This window comes from Vitis riparia, chromosome 5 (genome assembly GCF_004353265.1).
Source record: "Vitis riparia cultivar Riparia Gloire de Montpellier isolate 1030 chromosome 5, EGFV_Vit.rip_1.0, whole genome shotgun sequence".
In the NCBI taxonomy this organism is placed as follows: Eukaryota; Viridiplantae; Streptophyta; class Magnoliopsida; order Vitales; family Vitaceae; genus Vitis; species Vitis riparia.
Window position 1 is genome coordinate 5,939,857 of NC_048435.1, and position 18,002 is coordinate 5,957,858.

An 18,002-nucleotide genomic window follows, 5' to 3' on the forward strand; every position below is an offset into this window, starting at 1 on the left:
TCTTTATCTTGTCACCAAAAACAACATGTCATAATAATTAAACAATAAATTCATTTCAAGATTATTGTGCAAATTATTGAAAAATATGTGTGTTTAAAATAAATAAAACAATTAGAAATTAAATTCACAAATAAGATTGATCAAGGTTAGAGATTGATCTTATGTCCTTAAGGTGAATTTGCCACTCAATTACTTGTAATTTAGTTACAATTATCTCCTAGAATACGATGATTGCATTCTAATGATAGTAGTACACTTGTAACATACAACTGACTTGAAATGGAATGCCATATTAAGAATAACTTGGAATGGAACATCACACTTGATTGAAGAGTTTGGCTATATGTTCTTTAAGATGAATTTGCCCCATTCAGGTGCTTATAATGTTGTAACAATTGTCTCCTAAGATCTAACGATTACTTTCTTATAACTGCAATACACTTTCAACTTACATTTCACTTAGAATGGAAGATCGTATTTGAGAATGACTTGAAATGGAATATCACAATTGGTTGGAGACATGAATGATAACTTGTTTGTGATATTAGTATACTTGTAACTCACTCTTAACTTGGAATGACATACTACACACTTGGGAATGACTTGGAATAGAACATTGCACTTGATCAAAGAGACATATCAATGTTGAAATGAATACATGACTCCTTGAAAAAGACACCACTTCATGCTAATCGGCTTCCTCGTTAAGCGCAAAGGCATGTGGGCCTAGGTCAGGCCCAAGACCATACCCATTTTGATTGGGCCCACACATTTGTGAGCTTAGGTCTAAGCCCTTGTTTTCTTTTAAGCTTACAAATGCTTATAAAGTTAGTGTGTAATTTTAAAATATATAAATTATTCCATCACATTTTCGATGAATACACGTGTCACTCTGAATTCAATTTCTCATTCACTCGTAAACGATTTTATCATTTTCTCATTGTTTCAAAAAACCACATTTCTAACGCATTTTACATTTTAAAATAAAAAATGTATTTGATGATGTTCATATTAAAAAAAATATATGAAATAAAATGAATTATTTCAACTCTTATCTATTGCACAATAGCACTTTTACTTCCTTAGGTTATTATAACAATAATAGGTTTAAAATAAGGATGAATAAGTTAAAAAATAAGTTGGATCAATTTCGTATATAGTCTTGTTTTAACTATATATATAATTAAATACAAAATAATTTAATTTAATTTAATTTAATTTTTAATTTTTAACATTATAAAATAAAAACTATTTTTCTTAAAAAATAAATTATAAAGTTTGTAATATTTATTTATAAATTATATTTAATTAAAAAAATTTAAAACGAAAAAATAAAATAAAATAAAATAAATGGAGAGTACCAACAAATTTTCACACCCACCCCGTCCCATCTTTTTGTACGGGTGACCCACCCAGCTTCCCGGTTCATCCCTACAAGACATGTTAAAGGCAAAAATTTGGGCTGAGTTTGGATTTGAAGTACAATAACCCGGCCTTTTGGAGCGTGACCAGGACGCTTTCCGGTTTAGAAAAACACCCGTAATTACCAAATCGCCACCCGAAGAGGGAAATTTGATAGGGGAATGCAGAAGAGGGACCAGAGCAAGTTGGGCGGCTCGGCAGGTGGCGCCACCACTCCGGCGGCGAAGAGAGGCCGTCCTTTCGGCAGTGGAGGCAGCAACTCCGCCGCCGCCGCCGCTGCTGACGCGGCTGCTCCATCCACTCTCCTTGGTCCATCTCTCCACGTCCACAGTTCCTTCGCTGGTCAGTACATCGAAACCCTAGCTCCTTCAATGAAGGTTTAGATTTTTGTTTGATTCTGTATGGGATTAAATACTAGAAAATTTGAATTTGAGGCAAACAAAATTGGAATATTTTCATTTGGGAGACCCTACCAAAAATATCGTGTGATCTGTGGAACAATTACATGCTGAGAGTGGAACTATGGAGCTGCATTCATTCATTGTACATATGGTGCATTTTTTTCTTAACTTTTACATGTTCTTGTGATTGGCAAATAGGATAAATATATTAATAGGGCCTGAAAATTGTGTGCAACCCATGTACCCCTCAATTATAGGCAACAGAAAAAGAAAAATGCGAAGACCCTCAGCTTAATTTATTGAAGCTCTCTACAAAATCAGTAAAGGACGGGCTAAAAAATTTAAAGCCTTTAGAAATAGCTTTTTCAAACCCACTCCAAATTCTCTACTCCATCAAAGACTCTTCTTTTATGCTCTCTCCAAATCGACAAAAATAGTCATAAATGAGTTATTCTTCAAACCACCTTGCCGTTGCTCCCCACTGATCCTCTATGCATCTTTGGCCAATCGAGGAAGGAACAAAACCCTCAAACTCAAGAAAAATTGAAGTGTCAATCAAAAGTCAATTCACAATCAGTAAGAACACATTCCACTGCTTTCATTCCTTACTTGTTAAGGTGACACAGGTTCACAGTACTTGATATTCTTTTTTATTTATTTATTTTGATAGGCAAAGAAAGAAGTGGTAAACAAAAGAGAGGGGGTGCATAGTTTTTATAGGCGCACCACACAATTGCCCCGTAGCTAAGGTGTCTAGTCCATTAAGATGTGCTCCTACTTGAAGAGGCACCTGGTCCTTTTCATTTCCTCCTCCTCCTTCTTTAATACATTTGCCCTTTTTAAAACTTGTATATTAAAATTTTATGTAATTGCATTACTTTTTGTTGGAAGATTTGAGATATTGATTTTCTTTTGCATGTATTGAAATTTTATATCTTATTTGTTGAGATGACCATATGGAAAATGTTTGCATGTTCAAATTGCCTTTATCACAAACTGCACTAGCATAGACTGCAAGATATGAACACTGCATGTTCAAATTTGCAATATTTATCAAATTGCATGTAGTCCATAAGTTGTTCCACTTTGCTCAAGTGTGTGTTTTGGATATTGCCTTGCTTCTAGTGTATTCGTATATGGGACCTTTACACCTTAGGTTCACCTTGTGCTTTCTATGATCATGTGATACACAATCTAAGTAAATAATTGAAAAAGAGAAGAGAAGAGAAGAAAAGAAAAGAAAATAGAAAGACCTAAACAATAAATGAAAACAAAAATTCATTTCCAAGCAACTTTCTATAATAAAGGAAAACAACAATAGTCTTTGAGCAATTGATTCAAGTGCTCCAAGTTTTCCAAAGATTTAGAATTTCACTTTTGCCTAAATGGCCTAGGATAAACACAAAGAGGTTGTTCTATCAACTTTCCTTCACTTCTTCCTGATAAAATTCCTATGCCAACCTAATAATATCTCCCTAATTGATTGGAGGAACGCCTAAGAGATGTTGAATTAAGCTATGGGGAAGAGGTAGAGTAGGGGTCAAGATTCCACACTTGTTTTATACAGAAGATTCTTTATGGTTTTGTGATGTAGACGGAGATCAATTGTTATTTATGTGGAGGATTTTTTTTAGCTTTGAGGTGGTCTCTAGCCTCAAACGAAGGTGGAGATTCTTGGTTCCAAAGTGGGAAAATTGTCTTCCATTTATTTAGGATTGCTGGTGAGTGATCTATCCAAATCAAATGTCCATTTGGAACTCAGTGGAGGAAAGGTTTATGTAGTGGCTAGCTTGTTGGAAACAACAATTTTTGTCCAAGAGTAGAAGGCTTGCTTTGATCAAAAGCATCTTTTCTAGTCTCCCAGTTTACTTTGTGATTTAGTGCTATTGATTCCTTGGCTAGTCAAGACTAGATTGGAAAAGATATAGAGAGATTTTCTTTAGTGAGGTAGTAATTCCATGAAAAAGTGACATTTGGTTTGAAAATATATAGAGGGATTTTCTTTAGGGAGGCAATCAATGTAAGCAAAAAGTGCCATATGGTTGGATGATCAACTATTTGCCCAAGAAAAGTAAAGGAGCCTTGGGAATTAGGAAAAAGCTTTCAAAATTTACAAAGCTTTACTAGGAAAATGACTTTGGACGTATGTGAAAGAGTAGGATATTTGTGAAGAAAAGTCATTCAAGGCAAATTTTGAGAGGTGGAAGGGGTAGGTTCTTGAAAAAGATAGAGAAGGGTCTTTGAAGGCTATTTGAAAAGGTTGGAAAGCTTTCCAAGCTTGTTCAAGCATTGTTGCTAGTGATGAATCTTAGAGGAACGATCAAGATATTAAATCCATTTTTTTGTACACTTCTGTGAATTGGGATAGGGTGTATATATAGAGGAACACACTTTGTCTTTGATAGATTTCGTAGACTGGCTAGCCATCAAGTAAGGGTCAGGCTTGTTTGTCCCTTTGCTTTTTGCTTCTTTGTATTTGGTATACTCCGTGTATACCCTTTCTCTAGCCTATTGACTCTTAATGAATTTACTTTACCGATAAAAAAAAAAAGAATCTTAGAGGAGGATTTGGTTTGATTCTTGATGTAGGGATTACTCATTAAACGAATCTTTTCAGTTTTGTTTGGTACTTCCTCTTATTCTGATGCTTGGGTTGCTAATTTTTGAGGTTAGAAGAAGGTGATCAAGGTAGATGGTCTCCATGTCATAGGATAAATTTTCTAGATAAGGAGTTTTTTTTTTCTAGATAAGGTGATAAGAAGGTGACCAAGTGAGAATGGTGCAAATTTCGCTGTGTCCATCACTGATCCTTACATCTTCGGTTGCAAATTGCAATGAAGGAAAATACCTATTTGCATAAAGGACTGTCACAGGATCTCCCCTGGCAAAAAAGGGAAATGGTACAAGTTTTTCTTCAGGCCACATCCAGGTTAAAATGTTTTTTTTTTGTCTTTCTCACTTGGGAGGCTACTTAGAAAAAAAATCCTTATTTTGGATTAGTTAAAATGGCAAAGATGGCCTTTAGCAAGTTCAAGTTTCCATTGCAAGCAAGATGAAGAATCAACCAACCATATTCTCATTCATTGTAGAGAGGTGTGTTATGGGTGTTAACTTGCTTGATCGAGGAGTTGTTGTTTTGTTGCATGAAAATTTTGTGGGGAAGAGTAGGAAGATTTTGGGGGATTGTTCCCGTTTCTTTGTTTTCTTTCATTTGGAGAGTTTAAGAAAAAATGCTTTGAAGGCGTAGAGAGCTTGGAAATGACACCGAAAAATCTCTTTTCATGTACTTTGTTATCATGGCCAAATTTAGTATCAGATTGTAACTTTGAATCTTTTCTAGATTTAGTTGACCATTTGAGTGTGGTTTAAGGTGTTGTTGGTGTCACAGGCACTCACTGTAATTTTCTGTATTCATATCTGGAAAATGGACAAAATACTAGAGGAGCAAAGTATTCCTTTTTTTTTACTTTTGTAAAATTGTCTGGATTTTGGTGGTGTTCATTCAGACCAACCTATCAACTTGTGTGTGTATAGTGTGAGCTGCATGATTGATAAACTATTTTGGCACAATCCAATCTTTAATTTCTTTAGAAATTTACAATGATCAGATTACTGTGAAACATTTTATTTTCTGTCACTTTGGAAGGTTGGAAGTGTTCAATGTAAATCCAGGAACACTACTAATAAGTTGCTTAACTCAACTCAACAAAAGTCTACTTGTGAGATGGTTCTAAATATATGTTGACTGTGGTCTTTGGTCTAGGAAAGTTGATAATCTCATCAGTGGCCACCATTTCATTACATTATGCATCAACATAGTGTGCTGCTTGTCTATCTAGAAAGGGAGATTGACTTATCTGGGCTATTTGCATTATGTGCCACTTGTCTATTTAAAAAAAAGCAGATAAATACACCTAGGCTATTTGCTTAGTTCTCCGTTGCCTAGTGGCTGCTTTGCTGCAACTGCTTGTGTGTTCAAATGCAGATGATAAGTGATTGTGCTAGGCAAGGCTACACAGGCGATAACTTGAAATGATTGACACTAAATTCATCTCTACCTCAGTCACTAGAAGGATGAGGAATATTTATATCTCATGGTTGTCGCCCCTTTTGTTTTCTTTTATTCTTTCCAGATCAAAACAACAAAAGAATAGTTTTGGCTCTTCAAAGTGGATTAAAGAGTGAGCTAGGATGGGCAATTAATGCTCTGACATTACTCTCTTTCAAAGAAAAGGACGATGTGCGCAAAGATGCTACTCCTCTTGCTAAAATACCTGGGTTGCTGGATGCTCTTCTCCAAGTTGTATGTGCTTCTTTCTTTCCTTCTTCCATTGATTTTGATTATCTCTATTCTAAAATTACTCTGTCCTCATTTCCCTGAGTGGATTTAGGTTTTTATTGAATTTAATGTGTTCCTCACTAGTTTAATTGAGATTACTGTACTTACAAATGGAACAGATAGATGACTGGCGTGATATAGCCCTTCCAAAGGAACTTGCAAAAGCGCCAAGAGCCAGGTTGTTAGGTGCTAACTCTTTTGTAACAGGATTTGGAAATGAGTACGAGGCATTGGGTTCAAATGATGTTCTTTCCCATCCTGGGTAAGACTGACATGATTTACTATCATTCTGTTAGTAAACTCCAAGTCTTAGATACGTAATATTTGCAGTATGGAGTTGAAAGCCTGAATATGGGATATTCTTCTTGTGGCAGATCTGGTTCTTCCATCTCTGATGCCTCTGTGCAGAAGAATACAACCAAGCTTCGTCCTTCAGAGTGGTGGTTGGATGAAGATGGTCTGTTTAATCTGGATGAAGAAGGGCGGGCAGAAAAACAGCAATGTGCTGTTGCAGCTTCAAATATCATTCGCAACTTCTCTTTCATGCCAGATAATGAAGTCATAATGGCCCAGCATCGCCACTGCTTGGAAACAGTGTTTCAGTGCATAGAAGATCACATCACAGGTGGGAATAACTAAAGTAGTTACATTGAAACCAGGATCCATCTGTAATCCCTTTACTGTTCTGCAACATCTAGTATCTGATTTGAATTTATAACCTTTCCTTTTAATTGAAGATGTATATATGTGTCAGATGTTTTTGAACACCTAGTTAATCTTTCAATAAACTGGACTTTGTTGAAGAAGTGTCTCTTATATACATCTTTGGTTCAGTCAAGTTTCATGTGATCGTTCTGACCCTGTCATTTCTATAGGGCTTATAGAACACAGCTGGGATGGTATATATAGGAGTAAAATAATGTACCTGGTGTAGAAAAATTTCAATGGAATCCCATGGGTATTCATTAGTGAAAGTTGTCAATTAATGGTCCTAAATATATTCTTTTTTGGAATGAACTTATTGGATGAATTTAATTGGAAAATTTATGCAGATCTTTAGAATGTTTTGGAGGAGCTTTGTAATTAGAAAAAGAGTATATCAGTAAGGTACTTAAGGCCTGAATGGCTGAAGTCTAGCATGAAGGCATATAATTTGTTTGTTAGGATCAATGTGAAGGATAAAGTTTAGAAGTTTTCAAGTGCTTGATTTACCTTAATAGAAATCACTTGAAGATTCTTGGGATTAAGAATTGTGAGGGAAAAATAATTGAACCTCTATTCAGAGCTTAAGAAATATTCAGATGCTGAAACTTGAATATTAGCACCCATGCTGTTCTCTGGAGATCAAAAATTGTAATCTAGCAGCTGATTTTCTTGAAATTTCATATCTTTCCACTTTTGCTCTAAATCTTAAGATTCTCCTTTTGCCTCCAATCTGTTTGGGAGCTTCCCCAAAATTCTGAGTTTAGCTATCAAGATCTCTTAAAAGTGTTATGACTAGTTTCTTATGATGATTCTGATGCCCCTACCCCATTTTCCCATTAGAGAAGTGAAGAGATTGATGTCTACCAGGACTTGTAATGTAAAAAATTCTTAGAAGTGTTTTTGTGTCAATGTTTTAGTCTGAAGTGCCTCTAAAACTTTCCAACATTGCCAGAGGATGAGGAACTTGTCACGAATGCACTTGAAACAATTGTGAATTTGGCTCCTTTGCTGGATCTTCGTATCTTTAGTTCATCCAAGCCTTCCTACATCAAAATAACGTAAGAAATTTGTTTTGCTATTTTGATTTAGCCTGTTCTAAGTTGATTTCTTGCTTTGAGTTGGAAATTTCATTATCTGTTTTCATCAAAACAGAGAGAAACGTGCAGTTCAAGCTATCATGGGGATGCTGGGATCTGCAGTCAAAGCCTGGCATTGTGCAGCTGCGGAATTACTTGGGCGTTTGATAATAAATCCTGATAATGAACCATTCCTTCTTCCTTTCGCTTCACAGGTTTATGTTGTCCTAAGGTCTGTAGTAGGTAGTTTGATATCTATGCTCAACCTCAATGAGTACCCATTGTATCCTGCAGATACATAAGCGTTTGGTTGATCTTCTGAGCTTGCCCGCCGTAGATGCACAAGCAGCTGCAGTTGGTGCTCTATATAACCTTGCAGAAGTCAATATGGACTGCAGGTTGAAGCTTGCTAGTGAGAGATGGTGAGGTTTTTTCTTGATATTGCAAGCATAAATCTTTTGTCAAAATTTTAATGAGAAACATTTCCCATCTGAACATGGCACTTGCTCTGTGCATGATCCAATCCAGGGCAATTGATCGCCTGCTGAAAGTTATCAAGACACCACATCCAGTACCAGAAGTTTGCAGGAAAGCTGCAATGATAATCGAGAGCCTGGTGTCAGAACCACAAAACAGGGCCCAGCTGCTAGCTTATGAGAATGCCTTCGCAGAGATACTCTTCTCAGATGGCAGACACTCTGATACATTTGCCAGGATATTATATGAATTGACATCTCGACCAAACAACAAAATGGCTGCGGCTCGTGGTATCTGGGGCATGTAACTGAAAACCTGCTTCATTTGGTGATTAGGTTCTATTTTAAAAGAATATTGGAAAGGTATTCAACTGACATCTATAACTATGCTTTAATTGTACATATTGACTGTTTTTTTTATTAGTCAAATTGTCTATTCATGGTCAAGATAATCATGTTCTAAATATTGATTTATGTACGTGACATGACTACTTTCTTTATCATTGAAAGCTATATTTCTATGCATCTGTTTCCATGTGTTTCAATTATGATGTTTTGTGTATCAGGGATTATATCTCTGATTCCTCGTAGCTTCTGGTTGGTTGCTGCTGTAATGTGTCAAAATTCAAGATTGCATTTGTGTAATTTCTTTTATTTATTTTCTTGTTTCATTCTTGCTTTGTTCTTTGTGTTTGCATTAGAGTTTATGTTATTTCTTTTGTTTGTTTATCTGTTGCACTCTTGCTTTGTCCTTTTGGTTTGCCTTGAAGGTGTGCTTTCTGTCATAGCAGCTTTCTTTTTTTTTTTTTCCCCAATAGAATTGTTATCTAGTATGATAAATCATTTATTTCTTTATAGATAAGCTTTTTATTGAGAGGAAAAAGGAGGGCAAAACTTGAGGAATCAATCTTTTATCTTTATTTTGCATAGACAAAATGGGAAGTATTTTTTGTTTGTTGTGTGCTTGGCTTATGGGTGTTTCCTAAGTGCACATGAACCAGAATGTCTAAATTTTGACACACATCCTTTTTGAGATTTTTCTTTTTTTTAATTAAACATCTCAAGTTTCATTAATTCTTCTGTAGTTGTTTTACAACTTTTGTTCTTAATATAAATACATAAAATATCAAACCACCAATCTGAACCTTAAGCATTTTGAACTGTTCATTTAGTTATGAGTACAAGTTTGTGATGTAAACTAAAAGACACACTCTTGAGTTTCCAAAAGAAAGTGGCTGCATTCACTTTGAAGTCCAACTGAAAGTCACATGCTGTCTGCTCCATAAATTATCAGGACCACCTGTTTTTGATTCATAAAAATTGAAGTTATACTGTAAAGCAGGCAGGATAGGGTAAGATGACATGAATGGAGCATTTGTTGTTACGTTTAATTACTGAAATAGGAATTGTTTTGTGGTGTTGGGTTGGGGGGTAGGGGTTGAGATGTTCTATGATCTTCGGAAGAGGAACTGGTACCTTTCTTTTTACCCATAGTACTATGTTGATGTTGCATCTTTCACTCTAGGACAGACTTCAGGAAAAGTGTGTTTTGGTACCCTTATTTGGAAAGAAATGGATAGCATAGACTTGTTTATTTAATATCAAATTTATCATAAAAAATTTGATAGTTTTTACACTGTTTTTTTGATAGGTAATTTTTGCCTCATTGGGACTTGAAACTGGAACCTCCCACAAAGCCTCCCTATCCCTTTACCACTTGAGCCTAGGCCCCAAGGGCAAAAAATATTTAGAAATTTATGCACTTTGACAACAATTCTCAACATACTTCCTAAAATGCCCTTTTTTGTTAGATGACTGCTACTATCAAGTACACTCACACTTCTATTCTCACTTGGTTCGGGATCCTCTCAAATGCATTGGAGGATAATATATCTCATATCTTATCTCTAACCCATCCTCTTATCCTAACTTGAGAGGACAAATGAGAGTAGGGGTCCGGATCTTCTTCAATCTGGAGGAGGATAGGAGATTTCTTATCCTTTTAATCAGGTGATAATATTGCAGATTCCTAAATTTATGATTTTGGATCTACTTCAATTCTTTTCTCAAAAAATTTATATTATTTTAAATTTTACATTTACATGAATTAAGGAATAAAAAGGTCAATTTTAGTATAAATAATAAATATTATCTTTATAATAAATTGGATAAGATTAAAAGAAAAGAAATTATGTTTCTTTGAGTTATGAATCTTATCTTAAAAATCAATTCAAACAGTTTAGCCGACATTTTGATACATTTCTTACTTTTTGTTTTTAAAAGTAGAGAGTACTCTTATTAAAATTTCAAAAATGTGAGGAAGTGTAAATTTTTTACTTCTCTTTAAATTAATTTTAAAAGTGTATTCAAATACATAATGTATTTACTTATATAAGTCTTTCTATTTTTAAAAACAAAAAATAAGAAATGTATCCAAATGTGCACTTAGTTTTTCTATTTTTTTTTTATAAATAAATAACGATTTGGTTTGACACGTTTCATGTCTTTTTTAATTAAAAAACCTTTACAAATTGATTGATAAATAAATAAAATTAAGTCCAAGTATAACGTTTTTTTCCTTTCATTTTTAAGTTTATTTTGAAAAAAAAAAATCCATTTCCATATTTATTGGTTTTTATTTATTTATTTTTATTGTTTTTTTTTTTTTAATTTAAAATAATTAACCCTTTGCCTTTTTATTTCACCATTGTATTTATTAAAAATAAAAATGAATAAAAAATTCCTAATTGAATCAATCATTGATTTGTTTTGTTCATTTCTTATTTATTCAATTTTTTAATTTTAGTAAAAGATAATGTAATTTTTTGAGGAAAAAATTGATGTCACTTGTTCCTAAACCACAGATTTGAAAATTCGCCGCATGTCAATACATTGTAACAAAAATAGAAAATCTTCTATCCTCCTAAGAATTGGAGAAGATCTTGACATGAGTGGGGGAGTGATTCCACATGGAGTCGACTCGAAACTTTATGTTACTCAATTGAAAATGATGTTTTAAGAAGCATATTGAGAAGTAATTTTTGAGTGCATACATTTCTAAATGTTTTCAAAAACTGGTCCTTTTCAATGTGTGAAGCCCACTGAAGAGATCTATACTACTTCACTAGTCAGGACTGTTGAAAACTTGGATAATCAATTAGGTATACCATATGTGGATGCTTTTCATTGTCTAAAATGAGTGGCATGTGTTGTTGAAGCCATGGTAATTGGGTGCACTTTCAATATTCAGATTTAATTGCAAAAGAAGATCCCTTTTCTTCGTAAAGAGTCTCAAACAGAAATTCTTATAGATTATCTGAGAGATTGAGAATTATTTTGGTCAAGTTGATGTCTAATATTTTACTCCTATAGACATGTGAACTGGATCCATATATCAATATAAGTAGATCCCTCACCCAAGCAAAACTAATGCTAGATGGGTATATCTTTGCTCCCTGCCAAGGCTGCAAGATCTTATCAGGCTAACTCATGAATTTACGCCTTGAATTTTTTTTTTTCAGGAACTTGTCATCCTTTCTAACATTTGTTTCCTTAGGATTTTTTTGTCTTGTACTTGCAAAGACCAATAAAAGGAGCAAGGGGTGATGGAAGTATGCCATAAGTGTCATTTTTTAAGAGGATGCAAGTTTGTTATATCATCTAAATATTAACATTAATTGGACGGAAATTATGCTGTTAACATCAACTGAATGGAGAATATGCTGTTGCTTGATGATTCACTAATTCTAGTGTCCATGTTCTTTTTTGCATTTGTTGATTTCAAGATCCAAAATTAATGCAGTAGTTAGAGGATCAGAAAATTATAATGGATAGGTTAAATATTATTTTCTCAAAAAATTTCATCTATGCATAGAGCTAATAGAGAAACTACCTCACCTAGGAATTTCTATGAGGCGATAGTTATCTTAATACTTGACTTCATGAATAAATGTTCCCAGTAAATCTATAATTCTCTCTCTCTCTCTTTCTCTCTCTCTCTCTCTAGGGTTGATAGAGAAACCACTTCACCTAGGTATTTGTATTGGGCAATAGTTATCTTGATATCTGCCCTCATGAATGAACTTTTAGGGTAGATCTGTTAATGTTCTCAGTAAATCTAGAACTCTATCTCTCTCCATTCCTCCTTCATCCCCATACCCTGCATGTGCTATTGAATACCTTGATTGATTATGAGGAGGCTGGCGTAACTGCTTCCTTCCTAGTCCAAGAGATTTGGGACTTGATGTTGCTTTCTGAGTTGATGTTTCTTTCTTTGGGAGGCAATGCCAATGTGAAAGGAAAATCTAATCTCAATCAACTTATGTGACATGGATGGACATTGGCCAATTGGTGCCATCAGCTTATGAAATGTGGATGAACATTTGTCAATGGGTGCTGCTTATGCATACTGAAAAGTCTGCAGGTCATATCTTAATTCAGTGTCTGTTGTCTCCAGTTAATAAAGTTTCTTTTTCTCTGTCTGATATGTCTTGGGTCCTTCTTTATGATGCGAAGGTGCTTCTAGGATGGCACAGGAGTTTTGTTGGGAAATGCAGAAAGTTGTTTTGGAAAATTTCTCCCTTGTGTTTATTCTGGATCATATGTAAAGAGTGAACCAGAAGAATCTTTGAAGGAATAGAGTGGCCAGAATTGTGAAAAATCATTTTCTTAGATCTTTTATTCTTGTGGGCCAAAATGTTCTGTAGCTGATATTAATCTTCTGTTTTAGATTTTGTTGAAAATTGAGGATCATTGGGTCTATTGTGTATTTTTATTTATTTTATTTTATTTTCTTGGCAACAATGTGCCTTGTATACTGCCTGTATTCTTAGATTGCATCCCTTTCCCTGCAGGGTGATATATATATATGCACATATGTGTTTGTATGTGTGTGTATATGTATAATTTACCTATTAAAAAAATGAGTAGAAACCATAATTTCCAGGCAATAAAATCCATGGTATACACTCAGAATCAAGTACTTATTTATTTACCTTTTTTCATTGAATGGGCATGGAATTAAACATTTGATTGCTTAAGTCAAGTGAAAACATGACATGATTAACATAAAGACAGGAGGGCCTGCAACAACAAAACACACATAAAAAAGGATTAAAAAACTGGGTCAAGTTCTCCATTCATGTGGATACATCAAGAGAAGATTGCAAAGGGAAAACTTAAAATGAAACATGGATGGTTTTGAGTCTTTTGACAGTTAACTGCATATTATTAAGAAGATTTAAATCGTGAATCAAACATTTTAAAATTGGGCAAACCAAGTTCAATGGTCCAAACGAGTCTTGAGTATGACATTATGGTGGCCATGTAATTGGTTATCTTAATATCTGATTGAAACTTGCATTTGAAGTTTACATACATTGGCTAAAAGGCATCATTCTCTACATCTAGGGGACAGAACTGGAAAAAGAAATTCTAGCAAGCAGTATGGTTTCCGGCCAGGACTTGATGCCACTTTCAGTAGTGTTTGCACTTTGCATTGCTAAAATGGGTATATTTCCTTCTAAAGAGCTGATTCTTGTTCAAATTAAGGAAGTAATCCATGGGAATGTTTTGGGATCGTGTTTTATGATCATTACTGAATGGGAAGGATCTGAAGGGCAGCTACTTGATTAAGTCATTGGTTGATTGTTGTTAAGCATGCTTGTCATCCACATTTATAGTCATTGGTTGATTGTTGAACATTAAGAACCTGTTTTCCAGTTTACCTTCAGTTATATAGTTAGTCTTTAAGTCTTCCTCACAATCGTATCCTGCTCCACTAAATTATTACTGGCTGGTGGTATGCACAAAGTGCCTGGAGATACTGTTATTTTCTACAATCCATATTTAGTTTTTGCAACTTCATGTGATTGTTCTTAAAACTAGTACATCAAATGATAATGACCTATATTATGCGTAGCTGGTTCAAAATTCTTTATACTTGCTGTGATGTCCTTATGTAGTATTTCATAAAATGAAACCTGGGTGTTTTTGTTAGTTAAATTTCTTGGTCTAGTGTCCTTTTTTCTTGATAGTAGTATAAATAACATAGCATAATTATAATAGGATTTATTTTCCTGAGACTGAGAGTTCCTTGAAGTCATTTTTGTTTCCCCAAGAGCTAGTTGGTAACATGGAGAAAAACAAAAGAAACTTGTCTGGAAACACCTTATAACATATTGAAAATGGATATGAAAGATGACTTGTGCAACATGCACATGGGAAAACATGTTCAGATGTATGATATTGGAAGTTTAGAACCTCTACTTTCATGTCAAGAATCATAAATTGCTTTTCAGTCTCTCTTGGTTATTACATTCCAGTTTCCATCAAACATTTTTGCTCATTTGTGTGTTTGTGCACATGTTCCCTGCCAATAGGTGGATATATACCATGTAGAGTTATCATACCTCTTACTCAGTTTGAAGTTTGTTACTCATCTTGAGTTTATGACATGTAATAGGTGAGCTGTTCATGTTGATATTTTCTTAACAATTGGGTTTCAGGCAAATACCTGTATCATCTAGCTGAACATAGGCTAAAGACAAGCTATTTGCAGGAGCCTGAGAGGGAGTGAATGCATCAACTACAATGAAACTTGAAAGATAGACAAAAAAACTTATGATTTCCAGTGTCATAAGTTTTGATCTTTTGTGGTAGACCCCATATCATTGTGAATTCTTGAATGAGCATTTCCTAGATTTAGATTTTCAGAAACCAAATGTAGCCTAAAATTAAAGCTCCTAAACTTATAATTTTATATGGCTTTTTGGTCGTGGTAAAGCTTGTTGAAAGGCCCTTTTTATCTAAGAGAGCTTAGAAATTGTGCCTAAATATTTGGTCAGCTGCAATGAGGGTGAAACTGAAGATCAAATTTTCAAACGATACCCTACAGTCAACAAGTACTTCTGCTGTTTGCCCAGCTACATTTACCAATACAAGTTGCCTAGAACTTTATGCAAATGCCATTTTCAATTTTAGACTGAATTTGGTCAGAATACTTTTCATGACTGTTTGGATAATGAATTGCCTCTGTGGTCCATCTCCCACATAAGTTAGCATCCATTTCAACTCTGGTTTATTGGCTGTTGATGGGTGCCTGGGATTCTGAAAGATGACCTTCAGATGAAGAGAAGAGAAAGGGTGTGATAAAAATAAATGTCCTGAAAATTGAAAAATAAAAAATAAAAATCTCCTTGGTCTTGGAAGAAAGTACTAACCTGATGGTCATTACACCCATGTGGCTAATATTTATTTCCCCTTTCATTTTTGCAAGATATGAATTCAAAGAGAACTTCAAAGTGGATAAATGTTTTAGGCAAACGTTAATCCAAACTTTGTGGGACATGGTTTGTTTAGGATGTTAAACAGCACTGCACTTCCGGAGGGACAGCAATCTGGCTAGGTTATAGCACATCTTATGATCATTGGAGAACTAAATACGATGACCAAGGTCTCAATGCTTATCAGCATTTGAATAAATGGTTCTTTAATGTTGTGACCTCAGGTTTGGAGCAAAACCTGCTCAAAGAATGTTTAGAAATTGGTACCTAAAACCTGGCTGGAGCTTCTTCAAGATGATACACATTCCTATATGTTGTATGTGTGTGTCTGTATGTACATATATGATATTCATGTTTGGATCAAGAGACCTGAAGCTTATGAGCTTTTAGGGTTTGACATGTTTGGATTGGTTTAGTATCAGAGATTCAGAATCCATTACACACTCATTTATTCTTTTGCATTTAAGCTGACCCATTCAAGAGATGTGGTGGACTTCACTTCGTTTCTACAAGTGAGCTCAACAAAGGCTTAATTTGACTACTTGGACTGGCTACATGAACCTTTATCCTTAGAGCCATTTTGCTCTACAAAGTTATTTCCTCAAATTATTGACACCAATTTTTCTGATGAAGCAAACTTTCTTTTAGCTCTCATACACAAGGCATTGAGCTTAAAATGCCTTTTTTCTTTTTTCTTTAAATCCATAATAGGAATAATACTGAAAATGATAATTGTGAATTTTCATTGGCTTGATTAAGAAGAGATGCCCTATTGTAAAACAGCCTGGACGTCGAAATCATCAAGTCTTATAAGTTTCATGGTATATGATAAGAGATGGTGATTTCTCTAGGGTAGCCATCATTGTGGTTTTAAGCTGTAAGCCCATAATAATGATGTACTTAATAAGACACTGTGTGAAGCCTTGTCTGATTTTTCTTTGCCTAATCATGCCTATAGTTAATTTCACTTTCATAGTGACGGGTCCAACTTTGACTCTGCTTGCAATTTGTTCTACTGCTTGAATTTTCTACTCCAGGAAAAGTCTTTCTTCCACCCTTGTACTTGAAGAAGGCAAATCTATCCTTCCAAAGTTGGTTTTGTTGGTTTTACATCTGCTTCCCATCTCAAGGATTACTCACCCCTGATGAGAAGATCAATTAGGTAAAACTGGTACTGTTTCGGTCTCACACTCTCACTATCCTTATTACAGTTTAATTGATTATATTCTCCTAGAGTACATAAACAGTAATGTATATCACATTATTATGATGTAAATCACTTGCTCTAATAGGAGATTCCCTTCAGTCATTCTTGACATGGATGCCTTTGTTATGGCACAGTTTTGCACAGCCATTTTTTTTAAAAAATATTTTCATTCAGCTTATACTTGTGCTCCAATTTCAAACTACTATGTGAAAAATTCTAAGTTATGTAGTGGAGAATTTGTCACCCTCAAGTAGAGACAAAGATGTGTTGGTGTGGGTGCACGAAATCTTCAACCACCTTATTAGAATAACTAAACCATGTATACTTGCACTTCACCTCCTACTTATTCCACAAGTTTGTATTTGTTCAAGTTATGCACAACTGGATTGGTGCTTTACATCCCAAATTCACTTGACTTGTGTTGTTTTTTTTTTTTTTTTTCTTTTTTTGTTGACATCTGTTGAATGAATGTGTTTAAGTAATTGTTCATGGTAGTCTGGATTTGGTGCAGCTTCACCTGTGGCAGCTGCCTAACATCTTACAGGGGGCCATGGTCTGGACTCCGGTTTATGCTTTTATCGTTTGCCTTCCATCTTCCATGTAACCATTCAGTAGAAGAATTTGGGATTGATAAAATCCTTGTGCTATTCTGGTGTCTAGTTTTTTCAGAAAGCGTCCATATCCACTGTCGGGTGAGATCACATTTTATAAACAAAAATGAATTTTTTCTTGAAAATACGGTACAGAGAACCAAACTTTAATAGTTTAGACAATTGAATGTGAAGGCCTTTTCCACTAACGTCATCAAAGACCAGCTGTAGAACACTTGTATCGTCTTCTAGTTTTTGGCGTCTTTTTCTCCCATCTACAAAACTTACAAAGCAAGACACACTAAAAGCATTTTCTTGCACTGGTAGTAAAGAAAATAAAATTCCTAAAATTTTGGAGAAACCAATCAACGGCAGGAAAGGAAAAATAGGTTTTACAACCGAACAAAATGAAGAAATCTTCATCATCATAAGATCTGAGTGAACACAATTGGTGCAATTGACGCCCATTTGACCTTTACCCAAAATTCAGCCAAGTACCTGGA

At 34.7% G+C, this 18,002-nt stretch overlaps 1 protein-coding gene across 6 annotated transcripts; it reads left to right on the top strand.

The window, feature by feature from the left end:
* Positions 1–1,484: 1,484 nt before the first annotated feature.
* Positions 1,485–17,244, top strand: LOC117914726 (armadillo repeat-containing protein LFR). 6 transcript variants are annotated; one of them, XR_004651311.1, is made up of 10 exons: positions 1,485–1,764; positions 5,957–6,126; positions 6,282–6,424; positions 6,537–6,787; positions 7,820–7,925; positions 8,020–8,158; positions 8,238–8,365; positions 8,472–8,782; positions 13,829–13,928; positions 16,740–17,244. XR_004651311.1 is itself a non-coding variant. In XM_034830180.1 (8 exons), exons 1-8 carry the CDS (start codon positions 1,584–1,586, stop codon positions 8,725–8,727), a joined length of 1,374 nt encoding a protein of 457 aa, XP_034686071.1. In that variant the 5' UTR covers positions 1,485–1,583; the 3' UTR covers positions 8,728–8,944. The 6 variants fall into 6 exon arrangements, 1 of the variants encoding a protein (XP_034686071.1); XR_004651309.1 differs by lacking the exons at positions 13,829–13,928; positions 16,740–17,244 and adding exons at positions 12,780–12,842; positions 12,935–13,180; XR_004651308.1 differs by lacking the exon at positions 13,829–13,928.
* Positions 17,245–18,002: the final 758 nt, after the last annotated feature.

Bases quoted from the DNA above. Each gene is read 5' to 3' on its own strand.
- LOC117914726 (XM_034830180.1), top strand. From the start codon at position 1,584: ATGCAGAAGAGGGACCAGAGCAAGTTGGGCGGCTCGGCAGGTGGCGCC. The intron at 6,788-7,819 runs GTGGGAATAACT...CAACATTGCCAG, and splicing joins CATAGAAGATCACATCACAG to AGGATGAGGAACTTGTCACG. The intron at 7,926-8,019 runs GTAAGAAATTTG...TCATCAAAACAG, and splicing joins CCTTCCTACATCAAAATAAC to AGAGAAACGTGCAGTTCAAG.